The sequence below is a fragment of the Biomphalaria glabrata genome, chromosome 8, assembly GCF_947242115.1.
Source record: "Biomphalaria glabrata chromosome 8, xgBioGlab47.1, whole genome shotgun sequence".
In the NCBI taxonomy this organism is placed as follows: domain Eukaryota; kingdom Metazoa; phylum Mollusca; class Gastropoda; family Planorbidae; genus Biomphalaria; species Biomphalaria glabrata.
In genome coordinates this window covers 8,951,824-8,974,115 of record NC_074718.1, presented here as the reverse complement: position 1 = coordinate 8,974,115, position 22,292 = coordinate 8,951,824, and the positions used below count along the sequence as shown (strand labels likewise).

Sequence of the window (22,292 nt, the reverse complement as noted above, 5' to 3'; positions counted from 1 at the left end):
GGATATTAAATATACTAACATACAATAAGTAATACGCTTCTTGAGCCATTGAATTCACTCCTATAATAGTAGGTCTACATCTATTATAATAGTATCTAGACTCTAGATCTAAGTCTAAATATATGTAGACCTACAAGCAAATGTTTTTATTTAAAAAAATGGATTTAGGTCAATTAGCTATTTTAATAGATCCATTCATACTATTTTTTTAAATTCACGCATTCGCTTTCTTATAGCATTATTATTTCGTTTAATTGTTTCCAAAACACTAACAGCGATTATATCAAGAGTGATACGCAAATTAAGACCCGAGGGCCGAGGGTAATATATGTTTAGTAGGTTTATAATTATGAGTTATTATCTATGGCCGAGGTTGTCATTGAGTCAGATCTCATCCATTCGCTATTTAATTTCTATATTCTATTTTAATCGGGATAAAGGTAATCAAGAAAATGACTACTAATCAAATTTAAATCAAAACACTGAAAGACAGTTGACATACACAAACGTAGATTAATTGATTTATCTCAATACCGCATTACTTCTGTTCTTTATAAAATCATGGCTTTGATTTTTTTAGAGTGTGTTCTCATCTGTCGTTTGACTTTCATGGTAGGGGCGCTGTGACGGTTCGCTTACAGGAGCTAAAGAATAGAGGAGCTAAAGAATACATGACCTAAAGAATACAAGAGCTAATGAATACACAAGCTAAGGAATACAGAAGCTAAAGACTATAGAAACTAAAGAATACAGAAGCTAACGAATACATGAGCTAAAAATACTGGAGATAAAGAATACAGTAGCTAAAGATAAAGGAGCTAAAGAATACAGGAACTAAAGAATCCAGGAGCTAAAGAATACAGAAGCCAAAGAATACAGGAGCTAAAGATACAGGAACTTAAGAATACAGAAGCTAAAGAATACAGAAATAAATTATTTGTTTTTCTCTCTAAGTTACAGATAATGCACTTGTATCTTCTTAGCCACTATTGTTATGATACCAGCTATTGTATGATTAATTTACGCCATAGTACTAACAAATACACTAGCTCTGTTCTGACATTTGAGCATATAAGTTAATTCATTGTTACATTTATAGCAATTTTTCAATTTATTATGTCCATACCCCTTGCAGGACACTAGAGATGACAGTCAGGGTTCGAACCTTTGGACTATCCTGATGACAGTCCGAAGAGCGTACCAAACGACCACGCTGCTATTCAACTTGACAGTTTTCAGGACCTTACGTTCAGTATTAAACTTGTCACGGAGACTAAACATGTCTCTTTAGAACGAGGCCATTTATGCAGATCAATTTATAGATTTCTTGTCCTCTAACTACTTTTGTTTTTCAAGTTAATCAATACGATTTTGGAATTTAGAAGAAAAAAGATCATTGCATGATTTGCCTCAATTTGATATCAACATGTGCTGAAATGTGCTTAATCTTTATCACCATTTATTGGCAGCTGAAAGTTCCGCAATTCTCTTACTCAAGCAACTTGTTGTCATTTCTAATTCAGGTGCACAACACAAACTTCCTTCGGTCCTTTAAATTATGGCAATTTGTGGACATATTTGGTCAGTTAAAAATACCGTGCATAGAAATGTCAATGTCTGTGATTCCAAAGATTAAGTTTGAGTGCAGTGTTTCACATGACTAAACAAACCCAGTTTCAACCTGCATATTTTTTTCCACATCTGATGCAGACAAGCCGTTGTCAGATGAAGGTGTATTTAAGTTATCTTTACGCGGGACGCACTTTTAAGACCCAAAGAAAATCCTTTGTTAAACAGGCCCAAAAGACAAATACCATGTATAATCATTTGTTATAAGCTTACATAGCCTACATATTTATATAGTAACAAACGCCATATATTAATTATTTCATATGCCATCGGGAGCCAGGGAAGTTGATCGAATTTCATTTGAAATCGGCCAACTGACTTTGCTTTTAGATAAGCTCCATATGTTTATTACTATGCATCTTCAGAATTTTTCGTCCAGTAAGTGTAAAGGATAAGGCGTGATGGCTTAGCGATAAAGCTTTTGTCGTTCGAATCTAGAGGTCTCGGGTTCGAATACGAGTGAAGACTGGGATTTTCAGTGTGCCCAGGAGACAACCAAGATCTAAATGGGTACCTGACATTTGTTGGGGAAAAGTAAAAGTCGAGTGGTCATTGTGCTGGCCATTGACATCTTCGTTAACCATGTCCACAGAAACAGACGACCTTTACGTCGTCTGCCCTATGGAACGCAAGGTCTTGGAGGGGTACTTCACATCTTTTTAAATTGTAAATGAATTTATAAATGCAAAAATTATTTCAGCGACTGTCAAAGGCCTGTTTTAATAATACGTGTATCATGAAAGTGGGTAAAAATCCAAGTACATGTCCATATAAAAGACGGATAGAATGGGGTGAAAGTAAACGTTGTTTCTTTCTAGCTCTGAAATTAATTCAGCTTCACAACGACTCCATTTCCTGGCTTGAGTGTCAGCTTCTGAAGATCGACGGTAGAACCCTTAGCAATGGCGGCGTCAACGTTTCCGGTGTCAGAGACGACGACTCCAGAGTTGGTGTTAACAAGGTGAAGGCTGTAGTCATCAGTGGACTCACTCTGACCAAAGTTAATGGCCACCAGATAGCGGTCAGTGCTTGACATTGAGGGGAAAAAATATATAAAAAAAAACAAGTTAGAAGTTAAATACAGAAACGCATGTATCGCAATGACATACCCAGATATAAGCATGAGTAATATAGAAAGTTAGAAGCATCAGAAAACAGAAAACAATGATGTTCGAAAAAGATTCAACCGACATAAATGTATATAATGTTGTTAATGATGCTTCTAGTTATTTTGTTTCTCTTCCTCCCAGCCTTCTCTCTTCTTTTTCACACCTTCTCTACTTTATCAAGCCTTCCACCTCTGTCTACTTTCTTCTAGCCTCTGTCTACTTTCTTTCGAATTCTCTACTTTCTCAAGCCTTCGATGTACTTTCTCCAACCTCTGTCTACTTTCTCCTAGCCTCTGTCTACTTTCTTCCGAATTCTCTACTTTCTGAAGCCTTCGATCTACTTTCTCCCACCTCTGTCTACTTTCTCCCAACCTCTTTCTACTTTCTCCAGAATTCTCTACTTTCTCAAGCGTTCCATTCACTTTCTCCCAGCCTCTCTCTACTTTCTTCCACCTTCTCTACTTTCTCCCAGCCTCTGGCTACTTTCTCCCACCTTCCATCTACTTTCTCCCACCTTCCATCTACTTTCTCCCACCTTCTCTGTTTTCTCCCGACTTCCATCTACTTTCTCCCAGCCTCTGTCTACTTTCTACCACCTTCCATCTACTTTCTCCCAGCTTCTGTCTACTTTCTCACACCCTCTCTCTACTTTCTCCCATCCTCTCTCTACTTCTCCCTCCTGCTAGCTTTTTCTAGTTTTCTCTCTCCCCTCTCTTCTCTACTGACATCTTCAACTATATGTACAGAGCTCAGTTTGTCTTCTTCTCTTATAAAATATAGACGTTACTTCAGTGAAGAAGATGGTTAGATTCTACACGTGTTCCTATGTCTACCTAGGCATGCATGTTAACCAATGACTTAAATTCTGTCATCATCACTGGTTTTTCTGGCTGGCTCAGGCAACCCATTTCATGCTATAATAGCACTAGGGAAGAAAGAGCATTTGTACAAATTTGTCCTAGCATATGGGACGAGGAATGTGCCTTTGTATTTTATTAGTTTTTAGCGGCCCCCGAAAGGGGAAAAGACGCTATTAGTTTTGTGTGAAATGTCTGTCCGTCTGTCCGTCCGTCCCGATAAGAATTCGTAATTCGTAAACTAGAAAAGATATTGAAAATCCGACATCACAATATTTTAGACCAGGGGTGGGCAACCTTTTTGTATCGAGGGCCGCATTAAAAAAAGTTTGGGAATGGCGGGCCGCATATATGTATATACCTTAGAAAGATACGCTAGCTAAGTGTATAGACAATTTTTTAATTCATATTTACAGTGTATTATAGTCAAGTTTCTTTCTTTTTGTTTTCACACTCCGCGTTGAAAAATTACAACAAGAGTTTGCAATTTTTGAAACCAATTTTACGATTTTTAAAAAAATTGCTGTTGTCTTTTTATATCACAATATCCCCACAAATATACAGTTGTACTGAAGGAGCAAGTATTTTACTTTTTACACTCGTGCATAATGTTCCGGAACTGCGAAAATAGCTTACTAGTTGTTACCCCTGCGAATGCTGTCAAATTACAGTCAGTTAACATTGACCTGTGATAATACTTGATTAGTTTCCACAAATTAATGTTTGCTCACTGAATGAGACAATAATATATGTTCCGAAAGTTGCATGTCGGGACGAGAGAAACCTGCCCTTGTGGAGCATCCCCAGAGAATGCTGACCATGTACTTCAATGGTGCATACTAAATCAAGAGACCCGAACAAGACTCTCCAAAGACTATTCGGAGAGCTGCCTGATTCGGAAACCACTGCGCGGTTCATCTCAGATATAGAATTACTGATCTGAACCCTCCAACATGTAAAATGAGAACGAAGAAGAAGAACGGATGTATGTGTACCCAAATAGTGGGAACAGCAGCAACGTTTTTTAAAGTGTGGAAATACAGCTTCTGGCACCCATAAGACTCCCGTGGTAATACTGACTGGAACTTTTCTTTGCTTGGAATTATGGCCTCTTGAGCTGAATCAGCTTCTGTGATAAATGGTGAGCTGAATCAGCTTCTGTGATAAATGGTGAGCTGATGGTATTGAAGACTGGTTCTTGACGTCTCAAAATTTGCTTTTATAAATTGCACAATTAAGGTAATAAGTGTTGTACTTTTAATTATTTCACTAAAAATAGTTTCACCTTTCAGCAAAGAAAAATGACAAAAACTATTTTCTTTTGTTTGCCTATAGAAATGTTTGAAATATTTAACATGCATTTATATTTCATATCTAAACAACCAACCGCAATAGTGGAAAACATTCAATCTGTCTTCCACTCTTCATTAGAAAAATTGGTAACAAGGTCACAGTCCTTAAGGTAACATAACAATTTCTTCCTTGTGATTTTATATCTCATTTGCATTCCCCGTGATAGGCTGGCGGATACATTGGATTATTTTGTTCATAAATTGGAACCACCTGTGGTTAACACCCCCTAGCTATACTAAGTTTGATTACTGTTTGTATTGAACCATTGTGATGTTGAAATTTTGATGCAGCTTTGTGCAAACTTTCCTGTTTAGAATTTATGGTTGGGATATTTTTTATTTAAAAGAAAAAAAATTTTCTCAGTCAAAGATCGAGCTCCATCAGTTGTTACACTACCATCTTGTTCCAAGGCTACCCAACACTCAGACATTGTGTCTTGAATAGGGGTGCACCGGATAGTCGCTCCGGCTCCGGCTTCTGCCGAATATCCGGCATTTTTTACTATCCGGTGCTATTCGGCTCCGGTCGGATATTACTACCGGATAGTAAACCGGATAGTAAAAAAATAAAATTTAATATGCATAAAGTGGACCTCGTTCCATTAATGTCTGTTGTAGAATGTATTAATGTTTATATTAAAACAAAATAATGTGCTTAAAAATAGAGCCATTATGAATATGCACCAAACATCGTTTATTATAAAGACAAGGCGTGGTAATAACTTAATATAAATTGAGATGAAACTTAACATCATAAATGCGCTTTACATACAGAGCAGCAATGGCTGACACTTTTTTCAATTTGTCTTGACCTTTGAGTAGGTTAGTTAACATGTTAAAATGCTACATTCCTTGACTACGTCATGCTGACCAGACGTCTGTCTAGCTGTGCGGGTATATCTCCAGAGGTAGAGATGAACAATGCCCACCCCTTTTATTTGTTTAGTCCATCACATTGAGTTTTTTTTATAGGCAGGTGACCACAAGTTAAATACGATGGACGTAGGTTTAATGTCCGCGTATTGACACTCTCTAGAGGTCACACCTTTCGAGGGAACTGAGTTTGTTTATTTAGTAGTTAATCTTTATTACGGGGCTGGACTACCATAGCCACACCTCTAAGGTAACCAGGTATATTTCCAGATGAACAACTCCCTCCCCCTTTTATTTGTTTAGTCCATCACATTGAGTTCATTGATTGACAGGTGACCACAAGTCAGATACGACGGACGTAAGCGCGCTCTCTAGAGGTCACACGAGGGGACTATGTTTGTTTACTTAGTAGTTAATCTTAACTAGGGGGGGGGGGTGGACTGGACTTCAAGCCAAACATCTACACGGGTATCCGGACAAAGAGTTTGCTTATTTGGAGAAAAATCTTGAACATAAATCTCAATTAGTAAGCTGGACTAAAGATCACACGCACCTAAACGAGTGAGCTTTAGCTACACAGAACACAAACCGCGAGATTATATAGCTCAGTAAGCCAGTAACTAATTATTTTGTAGAAGACACGACCAGGGCTATCTTTAAATGGAGAGCTAAACACCCCCTACTCTTTATTTTATTTCTTTGGTCCTTGACACCTAATTTATTGATAGACATTGACAATTTTTTAAGCCAGAATGAAAAAACACAACGTGCTAACAAAGGATATTACACTGTCAATAAATATTACGGTTAAATATTTTTTCTAACATGTTAACTTGAATATTACTCATGCAGTTAAGTGTCTTGATTTGATAACAATATTCTTAATAATTTGTGACAGTCAATTAACTCCTTGTTATTACTAATTTTTTTTTACTTAAGATGTGCACTTAGCCACTGTGTATCAGGCTAGGACGACTTTTACACACCTGCCATCCATAGGCTTACTGTGTTCCCTTTTGTAACAGTTACTGAAACCACGAATAAAATAACTAAAAAGGAAGATGTTTCTAACATACGTTCTTTGCATTTAATGTTTCTTACGTACGTTCTTTGTACAATAAAATAAAACAAAGATGTGCATGTTTGCGTGTGTGTATTTTTTTGCCTTTAATTTCATTGTTTAATGCTTTTGACTTAATAAATAACGGAAAGCCTTACACTAAATTTTACAATCGCATAAAATAAATTGAATAATAGTACCGCAGTTAGATCTAGCAAACAAAGAAACAATATGCTGGAGCGTAAAAAAAAACAACAACCCTTGACCTCTAACTAGTGGACGGGTATAATTTATCTATATGCTTGACTGACCATGCCAATGTGTTTTCTTTTTTGACTGACACCCAACTCTATTGCGTGCGTATGCTCAAGGAAAAAACAATGCTTGATGGTTAACACAAACAACTATACACTAGGACTTCATGTGTAGGCTCACTAGGTATATCTGACCAGGTTGTTGGTCTGAAATTCATGAACACATACATCCGACCACTATACAAGGCAGATTGCACTTTACTTATGAGATTTACATTAGTAACTAGTTAAATATATACTAACATTATTTACATTGACCTTCCTACACACATCCTTTACAGTTGGTGGCATCGTACATACACACAGACACACTCATGCTATACAGATTTTTTGAAATACTGTTAAGCTTGAATAAATCAATCAGTAACAGAGTTTAAAACAATAAGGTATATAAAAGGAAAACAAATAAAACCAACCAATATAGGTATGTTTTTTAACAGTTTCGTAAAATGTTCAGCAACACAAGCAACACAAGACACTTAGGTATCCGGCTCCGGCTCCGGCCCCGGCCGAATATCAAATTTTACTATCCGGTCATATCCGGCCCCGGCCGGATATCAAAAAGTACTATCCGGTGCACCCCTAGTCTTGAATTGAGTGTATTGATGTATAGTCAAATGGTATAATCTTTGTTTACTTAAAACTTTTATAATGAGACAGTTTTAATAATTTATATAAATATTATTTTTCAAATTTGCATTTTATATTTTTATATGTATACACTCTGGGCACACCTGAATCTATAGGTGTCTGCGGGCCGCATAAAACAATTCGGCGGTCCATAATTTGCTCACCTCTGTTTTAGACCATTAAAAGTTCTGATGCAACGGCTACTTTTTTTTCTGAAAGCGAAAAATTCTAATTTATAAAATGAGTTATGCTAGCAGTTTTTTTAAAGAGAAAAAGCTAATTAGTATGCATTATAAATTAGACCTAATTTAAAACAAATAGTAATCTTGTAAACATTTATTTTCAAAAAAATTTTTCTATTGCCAAAATCTAATTTTCTTTTGAGTATTCGATATTGAGCGTTTTCAAAACAATTAGATTCATTATAAGACATCAGTTAGGCCAGGGGAGGCGCGTTAGCTGAGCGCGGTAAGGCGCTTGGCTTCCGAACCGGGGGTCCCGGGTTCGAATCCTGGTGAAGACTGGGATTTTCAACTTTGGAATCTTTGGGCGCCTCTGAGTCCACTCAGCTCTAATGGGTACCTGACATTAGTTAGGGAAAAGTAAAGGCGGTTGGTCGTTGTGCTGGCTACATGACACCCTCGTTAACCGCAGGCCACAAAAACAGATGAACTTTACATCATCTGCCCTATACACCACAAGGTCTATAAGTGGAATTAGTTAGGCCAGGTTCACATCTAACTTTACATTCACTTTCACCTATCCTTTGATCTGCTGGTCCGTTGGGGCACTACACAAGATCTGCTAACCTTCTTTCTAAATTCTTATCTTTCATTAGTCTTTGATATAATTTCATTCGGATGTTCTTTCTGAAAATATTGAAGCCTGCCTGGGTGGACCACTTTGAGTTTGTGTTTCCACACACACTGTGTTTTGTAACCTTGTTGTTTTTGTATTTGAAGATTATGGTTCAGTGTTTAATGTATAATTGCTACTTTAGGTTTAAGCAGTGATTTCACTGCTCTGTTTTATGTCTGTTCCTGTCTCTTCATGTATGAGGGTTCCCAAACCGAGGATGGATATTCCATTATTGGCCCTAACCAAGGTCTTGATGGATTCTTTTTCACGTTTTTTTTTTCTTCAACTTCCCATTCTCAGGTCAGATTGAAATTTTAAACAATTATTCATAAATCATGATAACACATGAATCAATCAAAAAATTAACTGATTAGCTAATCAATTAGTGGTATTTCATTAATCATTTTTATATAGAAAAAGAGGTTAACCTTGCAGTATTGAGTCAGTTATTGTGCGGTTGTTCTCCTAGCTAAGTGATCTTTTTAGTATTTTGTATATTTCGTTCTCAAATTCTTTTTCACTCATTCCCCACCCTCTTTCTCTCTCTCTCTCTCCCTCGCTCTCTCTCTCTCTCTCTCATTCTATGTCTATTGAGCGGCTTAGCTTACCTAAATAAACACAGCTTCTAATGTTTTTGCTCTCATTTGTTTAATGTTCCGGACCTCCACATCACGTGATGTTTATTATTGAAGTTCTTAGACTTCTCACGTGACTCCATTCTCCCCCAAACTCTGTAAAACAAAACTAAAAACAACAAAGAAGTGTTACCTGAAGTATCTCAGGTAAGACAGAACGTTGTCATTGGTGACCATATTGACGTTAATGTGTCCATACTTGAAGGCCTTCAACTGTCTGAGACTGGCGTATTCCTTGTACAGGTTCAAGTGAGATCTAGCCTGGACTTTCTCTATCTGGCAGACGTACAAATTACCGCGATTTAAGACATTCACTTTCTTTTAGTATTTATATAATACCAAAACCCTTGATAAATTATATGGTGAAGATTGATTTGTTTATACCACACTTGTCAAACTCATGAGAGCATCATGTATCACAATACTCTACATAAGCCTAGGCAACGAAAGTCATCTTTTAGAATCTAAAATATAAAGTACGATATCACCTGTAAATGTCAGATGCTAATTGGCATAATAGGCATATATTTAATTTATTCCTTTGTTCAAACACAGAAACACAAAATGCTCATTATTTACTAAATATTCGCTTTGAAATATATCACACACACACACACGCACACACATCTTTCTTTCTTTATTTTAACACTACTTTACTCTCTCTCTCTCTCTCTTATACACGCACACTGATAAAAAACACTTAAATCAGTTTCCTGTTAAAGACTATTTCTATCAACTCTTTCTCTCCTAATTGACGATACCATCGTTGATTTCGACCTCATTAAAATAAATTAATGTTTAATTTTATAAACTTGACTTTGTGTTATATAAAAAGAGCATGTATTTCCTTTAATTCTAGACCAAATACAACATTTTCTGATAACAAACAACAAAGCTATTGAAGCTTAATCATAACAGGTGAGTGAAATAGTAATAAGCAAAATGAAGAATTCCTTCGAAACGTGGACAAATAATTACGGAGAGAAAGAGTTAAAGTCACGTAGTAATAAAACTAAGAGTTATTAACATAGAAAAATCTCTCTACAATTTCTAATAATAGCAATAATAATGTCTTCTATTCTGACGCGTGCAGTGTCTCAGAAATAGGGTGCGGGGAGACTATTCATAAAATGTTACAGTTTTTCGAATCCTTACAGAGTGATCTCCCCTGCGCTAGGCGTGAATTCCCTGTCCACTGATGTTTTAATTAATAAAATATGAGCCGATAACAAACTTTACATCCGGGTAACTAACAAGCCGACTTGCCATTTTAAAAGTAGCAGAAATCGATAAAAAAAAAAGGTTCGTCTGGAAGTTTGAAGTTTGGTGCACACATGTCACTGGCTTCACTGAGAATTCGGTGTGTACAAGTGGGTGTAGAATGAAACTAAAAGTCTTTCAATAGCATAATTCATCTCTCATCTTTTTCAACCTCTTTTTTTTTCTCTCTCTCTTTACTCAGTCTTCACATCTCTTTATTTGGCTTCATTTTTTTTCTCTCTAATTACTCTCTCTCTCTCTAACACACACACCCACACACATAGACATAGGCCTACATATAAATACATATATATATAAATATATACCGGTATCTAATATATAAATCAGAAAGTAAGGCCTATTTTTGTATGCCCCGAATAGAAATCATAACCGTTTGAGCGATCTTAACAAAACTTTGCATAAATGTTCCTTAGATCATGACCGAGATCGTAGTGCATGTTTAATGTCCCTCTCATAACCGGAGGGCCCTTAAAAATAGACAAACAGTACTTAATTATATCTCTATTAAACAACGAAACGTTTTAACGGATTGGGTAAACCCGTTTTCACAGTATTTTATATTTGCTATGAAAAGGGTCGGGTAAATTCCATTATCACATTCTACTTTTTATTTTCGTGACAAAATAAATAAAATGTGAAGGGACTATTCTCCATGTCTGACATCTCAATTCAACCCAGATGATCAGTAATGCCCAATCTAAGACCCACAGGTCGCGGGCCATATCCGGCCATTTTAACTTTTAAATAGTGAAACAGTTCCATATTTCTTGTGCACTAAATAATACTAAAAATATGTTCTCAGACTAAGGGCAACGTTAGTCTAAACTCCGGCACTATGTGAATTAACTCACCTCAACATTCAAACTGGTGTAGTTGGCCTGGATGGGGAGCCATGTCTTATTGCCAGTGGTGAAACCGGCCTGGGGGCTATCTGACCACTGCATGGGTGAGCGGTTCACATCCCTGGACACCAGAAGGTAACGATCCTAAGTCATAATAAGATAGAATCTATGTTTTAAAAAAAATCATAAGTAGGTTAGTAGCAAGGTGTCTAGTTACTTTATCTAGGTTAGTGTGGTGACCTATAAATGAACTTTGTAAACTTAAAAAGACAGAGATCAGCCTGTTCGTTGTGCTAAGAAATGGGGATAATTTTTAAAAAACCTATTTAAGTGTAAGTTGAAAATGACATCAGACCTTTGGAAATGCATGTATTAGCAATATCAACTTATTGGGGGGCGGGGGATGGTGGCAGAGTGGTAAGGCGCTTAGCTTCAAAATTGGAGGGTCTAGTGTTCGAATCAGAACTCTAATGGTTACCTAACATTTGTAGAAAAAATTTGGGTTAACTTATGGGAGGGGACGGGACATGGTGGCAGAAAGGTAAAGCGCTTAGCTTCCAAAGCCAGAGGATCTAGGGTTCGAATCCCAATTCTAATGGTTACCTAACATTAGAAGGGAAAATTTAAGGTAGTTGGTCGTTGTGCTGGCCGCATGACACCTAGTTAACTGCAGACCACAGAAAACTTTACATCGTCTGCCCTGAAAGGAATACTTTTTTTCAGACTTATTGTGGACTGGTGTCCATTAATGTCCAAAGTATTTACCGGACCGGCATTGATTGCCCAGGGATCTTGGGACTCTTGATATGTCAGACTTATGTCTTCCATGCCAATTTCCTCTCCGTAGTAGGTCGTGGGCGTTCCCTTCAAAGTCATGAGAAGCATATTGAAGGCGTTGACCGTGTAGCGGCCATATTTGCTGGCAATGCGTTTCCTGTCATGGTTACCCACCTGTAAAATAACAGAAGCGTTACCATCTATCTATGTTACTAGATGACTTGATACAACACTACATGGATAAGTGAGAGAGAGAAGAGAGGAGAAGGGAGACAGAGAGAGAGAGAGAGAGAGAGAGAGAAAGTGATAAATAGAGAAGGAAACTAAGAAAAAGACAGAATAAAGAGAGACAAAGAGAAAAAAATGAATTCAAAGCTAGAGAAAGGCAGAGTGCACTAGAGAAGTTTAGAGACAGGCAGAGTGCACTAGAGAAGTTTAGAGACAGGCAGAGTGCACTAGAGAAGTTTAGAGACATGCAGAGTGCACTAGAGAAGTTTAGAGAAAGGCAGAGTGCACTAGAGAAGTTTAGAGACAGGCAGAGTGCCCTAGAGAAGATTAGAGACAGACAGAGTGCACTAGAGAAGTTTAGAGACAGGCAGAGTGCCCTAGAGAAGTTTAGAGACAGACAGAGTGCACTAGAGAAGTTTAGAGACAGGCAGAGTGCACTAGAGAAGTTTAGAGACAGACAGAGTGCACTAGAGAAGTTTAGAGAAAGGCAGAGTGCACTAGAGAAGTTTAGAGACAGACAGAGTGCACTAGAGAAGTTTAGAGAAAGGCAGAGTGCACTAGAGAAGTTTAGAGAAAGGCAGAGTGCACTTGAGAAGTTTAGAGACATGCAGAGTGCACTAGAGAAGTTTAGAGAAAGGCAGAGTGCACTAGAGAAGTTTAGAGACAGGCAGAGTGCCCTAGAGAAGTTTAGAGACAGACAGAGTGCACTAGAGAAGTTTAGAGACAGGCAGAGTGCACTAGAGAAGTTTAGAGACAGCCAGAGTGCACTAGAGAAGTTTAGAGACAGGCAGAGTGCACTAGAGAAGTTTAGAGACAGGCAGAGTGCGCTAGAGAAGTTTAAAGACAGGCAGAGTGCCCTAGAGAAGATTAGAGACAGGCAGAGTGCCCTAGAGAAGATTAGAGACAGGCAGAGTGCACTAGAGAAGTTTAGAGACAGACAGAGTGCACTAGAGAAGTTTAGAGACAGGCAGAGTGCACTAGAGAAGTTTAGAGAAAGAACGAAGGAAGGGTGCAAGAGACACTGATATGGAAAGTCTGTAGATATTTGTGCATTAACTCTTTCTCTCCGTAATTATTTACCACATTCAAGTGGAATCAACTTTTTTATCGTCAGTTAGGAGAGAAAGAGTTAAAGTTTCGTCTATTTCATGTAAAATTCGTAGAGCTTTATATTTATTAGTAATTTGACAATTTTACATATGTGAGATTTACATAAATTTCAAAAGCTACATCATAGGGGGCGTGGTGACTGAGAGTTAAAATGCTTGGCTTCCGAAAGAAAGGTCTCGGGTTCGAGTCTTGGTGAAGACTTTTTAATTTCGGGATTTTCAGGACGACCCTGACTCCACCCAGCTCTAATGGGTACCTGACTTAAGTTGGGGAAAGTAAAGGCGGTTGGTCATTGTGCTGGCCACAAGATAACCTGCTCGTTAACCGTTGGCCAAATAAACAAGGTCTGAAAGGGCGCCGAACCAACAAAAAGCTGAGAGAAGAAGCAGGCCTGTCTGCAACTGACCAAACCTACCCATGCCACGTATGCGGCCGGCTTTTTAATGCTAGGATTGGACTTTACAGTCATCTTCGAGTCCATAGGAAATGAGAAATATACTCTTCTTTGATCACGAAGGAGGAGCTATTATTATTTATAGAGCTTATCTGCAATAAATATTGTTAAGCTTTAATTCATCAATCAGTAACAGAGTTTAAAACAATAAGATATATAAAAGGAAAAATAATAATACGAATTCGGTATGTTGTTTTACAAAATGATCAGCAACACAAGCTATTTACAAGACGTAAGTATGTAGGTATCCGGCTCCGGCTTCGACCGAATATCCTATTTTACTATTCGGCAGTATCCGGCTCAGGCAGAATACAAAAAAGTACTATCCGATGCACCCCTAATATATATATATATATCATGGGCGTAGCCAGGGGGGGGTTCTTGGGGTTCAAACCCCCCCCCGAAATGAAATCCCCCCCCCGCAATTAAGTGACTAATTTTTGCTTTCATTTTGTTTATTTTAGGTGAGATTTTAATACTAAATCATCACTTACCACAGCACAGCCGAGGCAGTTTTGAGTTAAAAACCCTCTACCAGGGGGTTTTGAGTTTAAATCCCCCTACCAGGGGGTTTTGAGATTTTAAAAACCCCTATCAGGGGGTTTTGAGATACAAATCCCTCTACCAGGGGGCTTTGAGTTTAAAACCCCCTACAGGGGGTTTTGAATTTTAAACCCCCTACCAGAGGTTTTTGCAGTTAAATCCCCCTCTTCTATAAAACAAAACAAAAAAAAATGCAAATTCCAACAGCACAGTTGAGGAAGATTTTGATTTTAAAACCCCATCCAAAATTTACGATAACCCCATCTTCAATATAAAAAAAGCTAATTACACACTCAAAATTCTATGAGCGTAGCTAAAGGGGTTTTGAGTTTAACCCCCCCTCCCCTTTCCAGTTGGGGTTTGAAGCTAAAAAGTACCTCTTCAATATTAAAAAAAAAGCAAATTATACACTATAAAATCTATGAGCGTAGCCAAAGGGGTTTTGAGTTTAAATCCCCCTCCTCCAGATGGCTTTTTCTTTAAAGTTTAAAACCCCTCCAGATGGTTTTGAGTTTAAAATTCCCCTACATAGCGTTTAGAGTTGAAAACCTCTCTCTTCGATATTATTTTAAAGCAAACTACAGTCACCAAATTCTATGATCGTAGCTAAATGGGGTTTTGAATTAAAAACAAAACAAAAAAAAAACCCAGAGATTTTTTAGTTTAAAACCCCTCAACAGATGATTTGACGAAAAAACTTTCCTTTTCCATATTAAATCTAAAGCGAAATACAGGCATGTTATTCCAAGAGCGTTGTCAAGAAAGGTTACAAATTTCTACCAGTGGCTTGGGCTCCATTAATTAAGTGTGAATAGTCTTCTACCGAAATTGAAAATCATTAAATGTGTCTCAACAAAGATGGCTAAGACAGATTTTAGAAGTCAGTCATAGAGATCGGGTCTAAATCAAAGAAATCATATGCCGAACTGGCAGTCGAATCCTTAGTAAGGTTGTGACAGAGCGTCGCATGAGGTTTTGAGGGACATGTTTTCCGACAAAATGAATTACGCAAAATAAGAGTTGCGGAAACAGCTTGCCGGAAAATGCGCCGAACGGCGCGAGAGGGTCTAAGTCAATAAAAATAGCACATTAGGTTTTTGAAATAAAACTTTTTAATAGCAAGATAATGCACTGTAGATACCTCAGAATATGCATTTTGTTGGCTTTCAATACCAGAAATAGTGCTCGGCGGCGGGGCTTCGCCCCGCGCTGGGGGGAGCGCTGCGAACTCCCCCAGACCCCCTTGCTAGCAAGGGCGGGGAGTCTACAATAAACAATAAACGTCTTCCGAAAGGGTCAGAATGTAATAAAGATTAATTATGTACACACACACACATATATATATTTTTTTTTTTTCGCGGGGGGGGGGGGGGGGGTCGGGGGGGGGGGAATTCCCCCCCCCCCCAAAACCCTCCCCGAAAAAAAATCCTGGCTACGCCCATGATATATATATATATATATATATATATATATATATATATATATTTTAATATATATATTTGGTCTTTACTCACCACGAATGTGGGCCAGTATGATGCAGGTTTGTTGGTGTACTCCTGGGACACTAGGCCCATGATTTGACTGGCGTTAAGTGGAACGGTCAAGCTGTCCACCAGGTCCATGTTGAATGGGTGGGCACCAAACTCTGCCATTTTGGAGCGTGTGTCCGAGTCTGTGTAGAACTCGAGAACCATAAATCTATTAGACAGACACAAAAATACTTGAAATACCTGCGTTCTAGTCTCCGATTTACTTACTGATTGACAATGTTTTCTGACATAGGTTATAAAGGAATATCGATATAGAGAAATGCAAGTGAAAAGAAAAGATTTAACGACGATTTTATACAGGATTTAAATAGAAACTTTTTTTCATATTGTTGGCCATCTTCTGTCGTAACGACTGTGGATAATCTCGTAGAATACTTTTTCATGTGATTGTGGAGGCCTATTTTGGACATTCCCGTCCACATATATCAAGTTCAGGTTGCTTTCACTTTGGTGGTGGAGGAGCCAGCCATTTTTCATATAGCACGCTTTTCTACCTTAGCTGAGGTCCATGTTTTTTCACTGTCTATAGCTTTCTTGGTCACCATCTCTCGCCATCTAGTGCGGTCTAGGGCTATGTCTTCCCAATAGTCAGTATCAATGTTCACTGTTTTGAGGTCCAGTTTTATTACATCCACGTAATGGAGGTGGGGGCGGCCAGTTTTTCTTGAGCCAGACGCGAGTTGCCCGTAGAGAATGACTTTCGGGATGCGACTGTCTTCCATCCGGCGAACAAGACTAAGCCAGCGCAGGCGGCGTTATCTGAGGACTGTAACGATGCTGGAAGACCCGTTCGCGCAAGTATCTCAGTATTGCACACTCTCTCTTGCCTTATGATTTTCAAGATCCTTTCGAAAGATTAAATGATTAAGATAGACATGGACGTTGAATTAAAACAGTTTAAACATTTCTGCAAAAGCGTTAAGGGTCTGGAGTCTAGTCTGTGTGTTAGGACACATGAATATTACGACAATCTTGAGAAGGTATTAGAGAAAGAGTTATCGAAAGAACTGGTTTATGACGGAGTCAGGCTCTTCCTAATACGTGGACAATGAGACCCTATGACACACCATTTAAGTTCGCGTACTAAAATAGACCAAGTCATGATGAAAGTGGTATCAAATAAGTACCTACCTTTCTTTGCCATCCACTTTGGTCATGCTATCAAACACACTTTGCCACCGAACTATTTCTTGGGGCACTTCCGGTTGCAGGTAGTTCGTATATTTTGCAATCAAATAGTTCCAGTCGTCCTGTTGGCGTAGAGATACAATCACATAATTTTTTTTTAGTATAGTATCGAATGGTTACAATCAATCAACCAAAAAGTAGCCTTTCTGTGGTCAGTATTCAATCGAATCGGGCCATATTTAGTTGTAATGCCTGAGTGGTTAAGCGCTTAACTACCGAACCGAGGGACCCATGTTTGAATCCTGGTGACGACTTGTATTTTAAGTTTCAGGATTTTTAGGGTGTCTTGAGTCGAGGCAGCTCTAATGGGTATCTGACATATGTTGGGCAAGTAAAGGTCGTTGGGCAAGTAAAGGTCGTTGCGCAAGTATAGGTCGTTAGGCGTTGGTCTTTGGCCACATAACACACTCTTTAACTTTCGATGAGCTTTACATCATTTGTCACCATAGGCCAAAAGGTCTGAACGAGATATCTACACAAACTTGGTAGCTAGATAACAAGAAATACGTACTGGACCTGACACACAAACTTGGTAGCTAGATAACAAGAAATACGTACTGGACCTGACACACAAACTTGGTAGTTAGATAACAAAAACACGTACTGGACCTGGTACACAAACTTGGTAGCTAGATAACAGAAACACACACTGGGCCTGACACACAAACTTGGTAGTTAGATAACAAAAACACGTACTGGACCTGGTACACAAACTTGGTAGCTAGATAACAAGAAATACACACTGGACCTGACACACAAACTTGGTAGCTAGATAACAGAAACACGTACTGGACCTGACACACAAACTTGGTAGTTAGATAACAAGAAATACACACTGGACCTGACACACAAACTTGGTAGCTAGATAACAGAAACACACACTGGACCTGACACACAAACTTGGTAGTTAGATAACAGAAACACACACTGGACCTGACACACAAACTTGGTAGCTAGATAACAGAAACACACACTGGGCCTGACACACAAACTTGGTAGTTAGATAACAAAAACACACACTGGACCTGGTACACAAACTTGGTAGCTAGATAACAGAAACACACACTGGGCCTGACACACAAACTTGGTAGTTAGATAACAAAAACACGTACTGGACCTGACACACAAACTTGGTAGCTAGATAACAGAAACACACACTGGGCCTGACACACAAACTTGGTAGTTAGATAACAAAAACACACACTGGACCTGGTACACAAACTTGGTAGCTAGATAACAGAAACACACACTGGGCCTGACACGCAAACTTGGTAGTTAGATAACAAAAACACGTACTGGACCTGGTACACAAACTTGGTAGCTAGATAACAGAAACACACACTGGGCCTGACACACAAACTTGGTAGCTAGATAACAAGAAATACACACTGGACCTGACACACAAACTTGGTAGCTAGATAACAGAAACACACACTGGGCCTGACACACAAACTTGGTAGTTAAATAACAAAAACACGTACTGGACCTGGTACACAAACTTGGTAGCTAGATAACAGAAACACACACTGGGCCTGACACACAAACTTGGTAGCTAGATAACAGAAACACACACTTGACCTGACACACAAACTTGGTAGCCAGATAACAGAAACACACACTGGACCTGGTACACAAACTTGGTAGCTAGATAACAGAAACACACACTGGGCCTGACACACAAACTTGGTAGCTAGATAACAGAAACACGTGCTGGACCTGGCACACAAACTTGGTAGCTAGATAACAGAAACACGTACTGGACCTGGCACACAAACTTGGTAGCTAGATAACAGAAACACACACTGGACCTGACACACAAACTTGGTAGCTAGATAACAGAAACACGTACTGGACCTGACACACAAACTTGGTAGCTAGATAACAGAAACACACACTGGACCTGACACACAAACTTGGTAGCTAGATAACAGAAACACGTACTGGACCTGGTACACAAACTTGGTAGCTAGATAACAGAAACACGCACTGGACCTGGCACACAAACTTGGTAGCTAGATAACAGAAACACGCACTGGACCTGGCACACAAACTTGGTAGCTAGATAACAGAAACACGCACTGGACCTGGCACACAAACTTGGTAGCTAGATAACAGAAACACGTACTGGACCTGGCACACAAACTTGGTAGCTAGATAACAGAAACAAGTACCGAGGGCACAGGCTGGCCAGACAATGGGTTATCACGGAGCTGCTCGTCTTCGTAAAGGTTGGCTATAGCGTCCATTCGAAGTCCATCAATGCCTTGGTCAAGCCAATACCTCATGGTCAGCTACAAAGAAATAATAATAACGTGTACACAAATTGTATCAGACAGACAGAGATGATATACGTTTTGTAAAAACAGTGTAAGTGATCAGTAATGTACACAAATCTCGGTGAAAATACCAACGACTAGATGATACCTAATCGACTATATATGGCTCCTTTTGTCTCGAAAGGCAATGGATGCGCCCAAGTGAGTCACTGGTTTTGGCTTAATCTTGAGACGGGGCAGAATCTGGTGTGGCTAATCAAGCCAATTCTAGAACGGCAGACTTTGCCACAATTCGTACATTTGTATGCCTCTGATTTAGGGCTAGCAGACAGGGCAGCTTTCTTTTTTTCCCTCTTGATTAAAGCCGCTTCAATTCTTTTGTTCTCAGCAAGGGTTGTCCCAGCACGCACAGTCTGTCTCCATGCACTCCGGTCTTTGGCTATGTTTTCCCACATACTTTCACTGATGCCTGAGGCTCTCATGTCTCGCTTGCAGACATCTCTATATGTTAGTCTTGGGCGGCCCTTGGGTCTGACTCCTTCCACAAGCTCAGCATATAAGATATCTTTCGGGATTCTACCATCTGGCATGCGGGTGACATGTCCGAGCCAGCGTAATCTCCTTTGTGTCAGGAGAGCATACATGCTGTTCATATTGGCCAATCTCAAAACTTCCTGATTGGAGACATGGTCCCTCCAAGAGATGCCCATTATGCGTCTCAGGCAGCGCAAGTGGAAACTATTCAATCTGTGCTCTTGGTACATGTATGTTGACCAGCTTTCACTGCCATAAAGGAGAGTGCTCACAACACAGGCGTTGTAGACTAGGATTTTTGTCGCTGTGGTCAATTTACCATTTTCCCAGACGCGCTTGGAGAGTTTTGCCAATGCTGTGGTAGCTTTTCCTATCCTTTTTGTCAGCTCGATGTCTAAGTCTAGGTTACTGACAATTGTTGAACCCAAGTAGGTAAATTCCTGATCGACTACATGATACTTAATCTCAAGACTATATGATACTTAATCTTAAGACTATATGATACTTAATCTCAAGACTATATGATACTTAATCTTAAGACTATATGATACTTAATCTCAAGACTATATGATACTTAATCTTAAGACTACATATGATAGTTAATCTTAAGACTACATGATACTTAATCTCAAGACTATATGATACTTAATCTCAAGACTATATGATACTTAATCTTAAGACTACATATGATAGTTAATCTTAAGACTAGATGATACTTAATCTTAAGGCTAGATGATACCTAATCTAAAGACTACATATGATAGTTAATCTTAAGACTAGATGATACTTAATCTTAAGACTAGATGATACTTGATCTTAAGGCTAGATGATACCTAATCTAAAGACTACATATGATAGTTAATCTTAAGACTAGATGATGCTTAATATTAAGACTAGATGATAGTTAATCTTAATTTTGTCTAATTATTTGTGGTGGGTTTGGCACAGACAACTAAATTCTAAATGATGAAAGGAACTCGTAGGCCGATTTCATTCTCTTTATTACACACTGCAGCCGTACATAAACACAGGGTGTAGAACCAGGCACAAACAGGGAGTGGAGACGACGTAGGTCCAGTAACATACGGACACTACAGCGAATAGAGATGCCGGTCGAATGGGCAGTGCCCACGTTGGTCTGCCTTTTTATGCGCGGACACAAGGTGCCATCTAGGGGGAAGGGTCACGTGGATATCGGGTCGGCCGGTGTGGCCTGAAAAAGTATCCACTCCACTACATATGAATGTAGGAAGTTTTGTTTTAAAATATAGTTTTGTTGAGTTTGTATTTGACTAAGCCTGCAACCCTCGCTATGCCACTGTGACTTTGGATCTAGTTTAGTCAAACTAATGACTCACTAAGACTCTCCTGGGATATTGTATAAAGAATTATTTACTCACCATCACTTCCTCTCTGACGTCAGGGTTCCTAAAATTCAGGTCAGGCTGGTACGGAGTAAACTGATGGAGATAGTACTGCTGACGTTCTGGCACCCAGGTCCAAACGGTTCCTCCAAATATCCCCAACTGTAACAAAGATAAACGCAACTCTTACATTTCATTCGACGACCTATCTTGGTCTCACTGATGCTAATTTCCCTTACCACTTAAAATATCAACAAGGTTTAGGCTATCAAGAAAACTGAGGTGCTAGTATCGAGCAGCCGGAACATAAATGACATTGACTTATAAATTTTTTTTACTGTTAGTTATTATTAAAACAAAAAGTTATCCTAAATATAAAAGGAAAGTTATCCTACTTTATTAAAGGAGGATGAAGGGTTATCCTACTATATTAAGGAGAAGTTATCCTAGATTGACCTAGAATACTTATCATTATAAGAATTTATCATCCTAGGAATACTATTATTACATATCAACGGAATGTTTTCCTAGTAAATCAATAGAAGATGACACAACTATACTAAAGGGAGGCTATCCTACTATATTCATTTTTGTTAGACTTAATAGGTGGTCTCCCTTAACTTACCCAGTTATTAGGACGAATGAGAGTCCCGTTGTCCAGTAACTTCCCATCGGCCCAGACATAGAAGTCGGTATACTTGCCCTCCTTCCGGAGACTCTTCTGAAACCAGTCGTGTTGGTCACTTGTATGGTTAGGAACAAAGTCCATCAGGATGCGGAGACCTGTGCATAGAGCCATCCGGAAAAGTGTACCAAATTTAATGTATT

At 38.8% G+C, this 22,292-nt stretch overlaps 1 protein-coding gene across 2 annotated transcripts in view; it reads right to left on the bottom strand.

Moving 5' to 3' along the window:
- Nucleotides 1-2,320: 2,320 nt before the first annotated feature.
- Nucleotides 2,321-22,292, bottom strand: part of LOC106051155 (maltase 2-like) — a 32,207-nt gene continuing 12,235 nt past the window's right edge. For both annotated transcript variants that reach the window (XM_056039036.1, XM_056039035.1), the window contains 9 exons: nucleotides 22,090-22,247; nucleotides 21,501-21,626; nucleotides 19,462-19,581; nucleotides 17,234-17,352; nucleotides 16,067-16,250; nucleotides 12,206-12,391; nucleotides 11,450-11,584; nucleotides 9,451-9,593; nucleotides 2,321-2,657 (listed from right to left, as the gene is read on the bottom strand). In XM_056039036.1, the coding sequence (XP_055895011.1) occupies nucleotides 2,456-2,657; nucleotides 9,451-9,593; nucleotides 11,450-11,584; nucleotides 12,206-12,391; nucleotides 16,067-16,250; nucleotides 17,234-17,352; nucleotides 19,462-19,581; nucleotides 21,501-21,626; nucleotides 22,090-22,247 (1,373 nt within the window). In that variant the 3' untranslated portion in view covers nucleotides 2,321-2,455. The remainder of the gene's footprint in view (nucleotides 2,658-9,450; nucleotides 9,594-11,449; nucleotides 11,585-12,205; nucleotides 12,392-16,066; nucleotides 16,251-17,233; nucleotides 17,353-19,461; nucleotides 19,582-21,500; nucleotides 21,627-22,089; nucleotides 22,248-22,292) is intronic.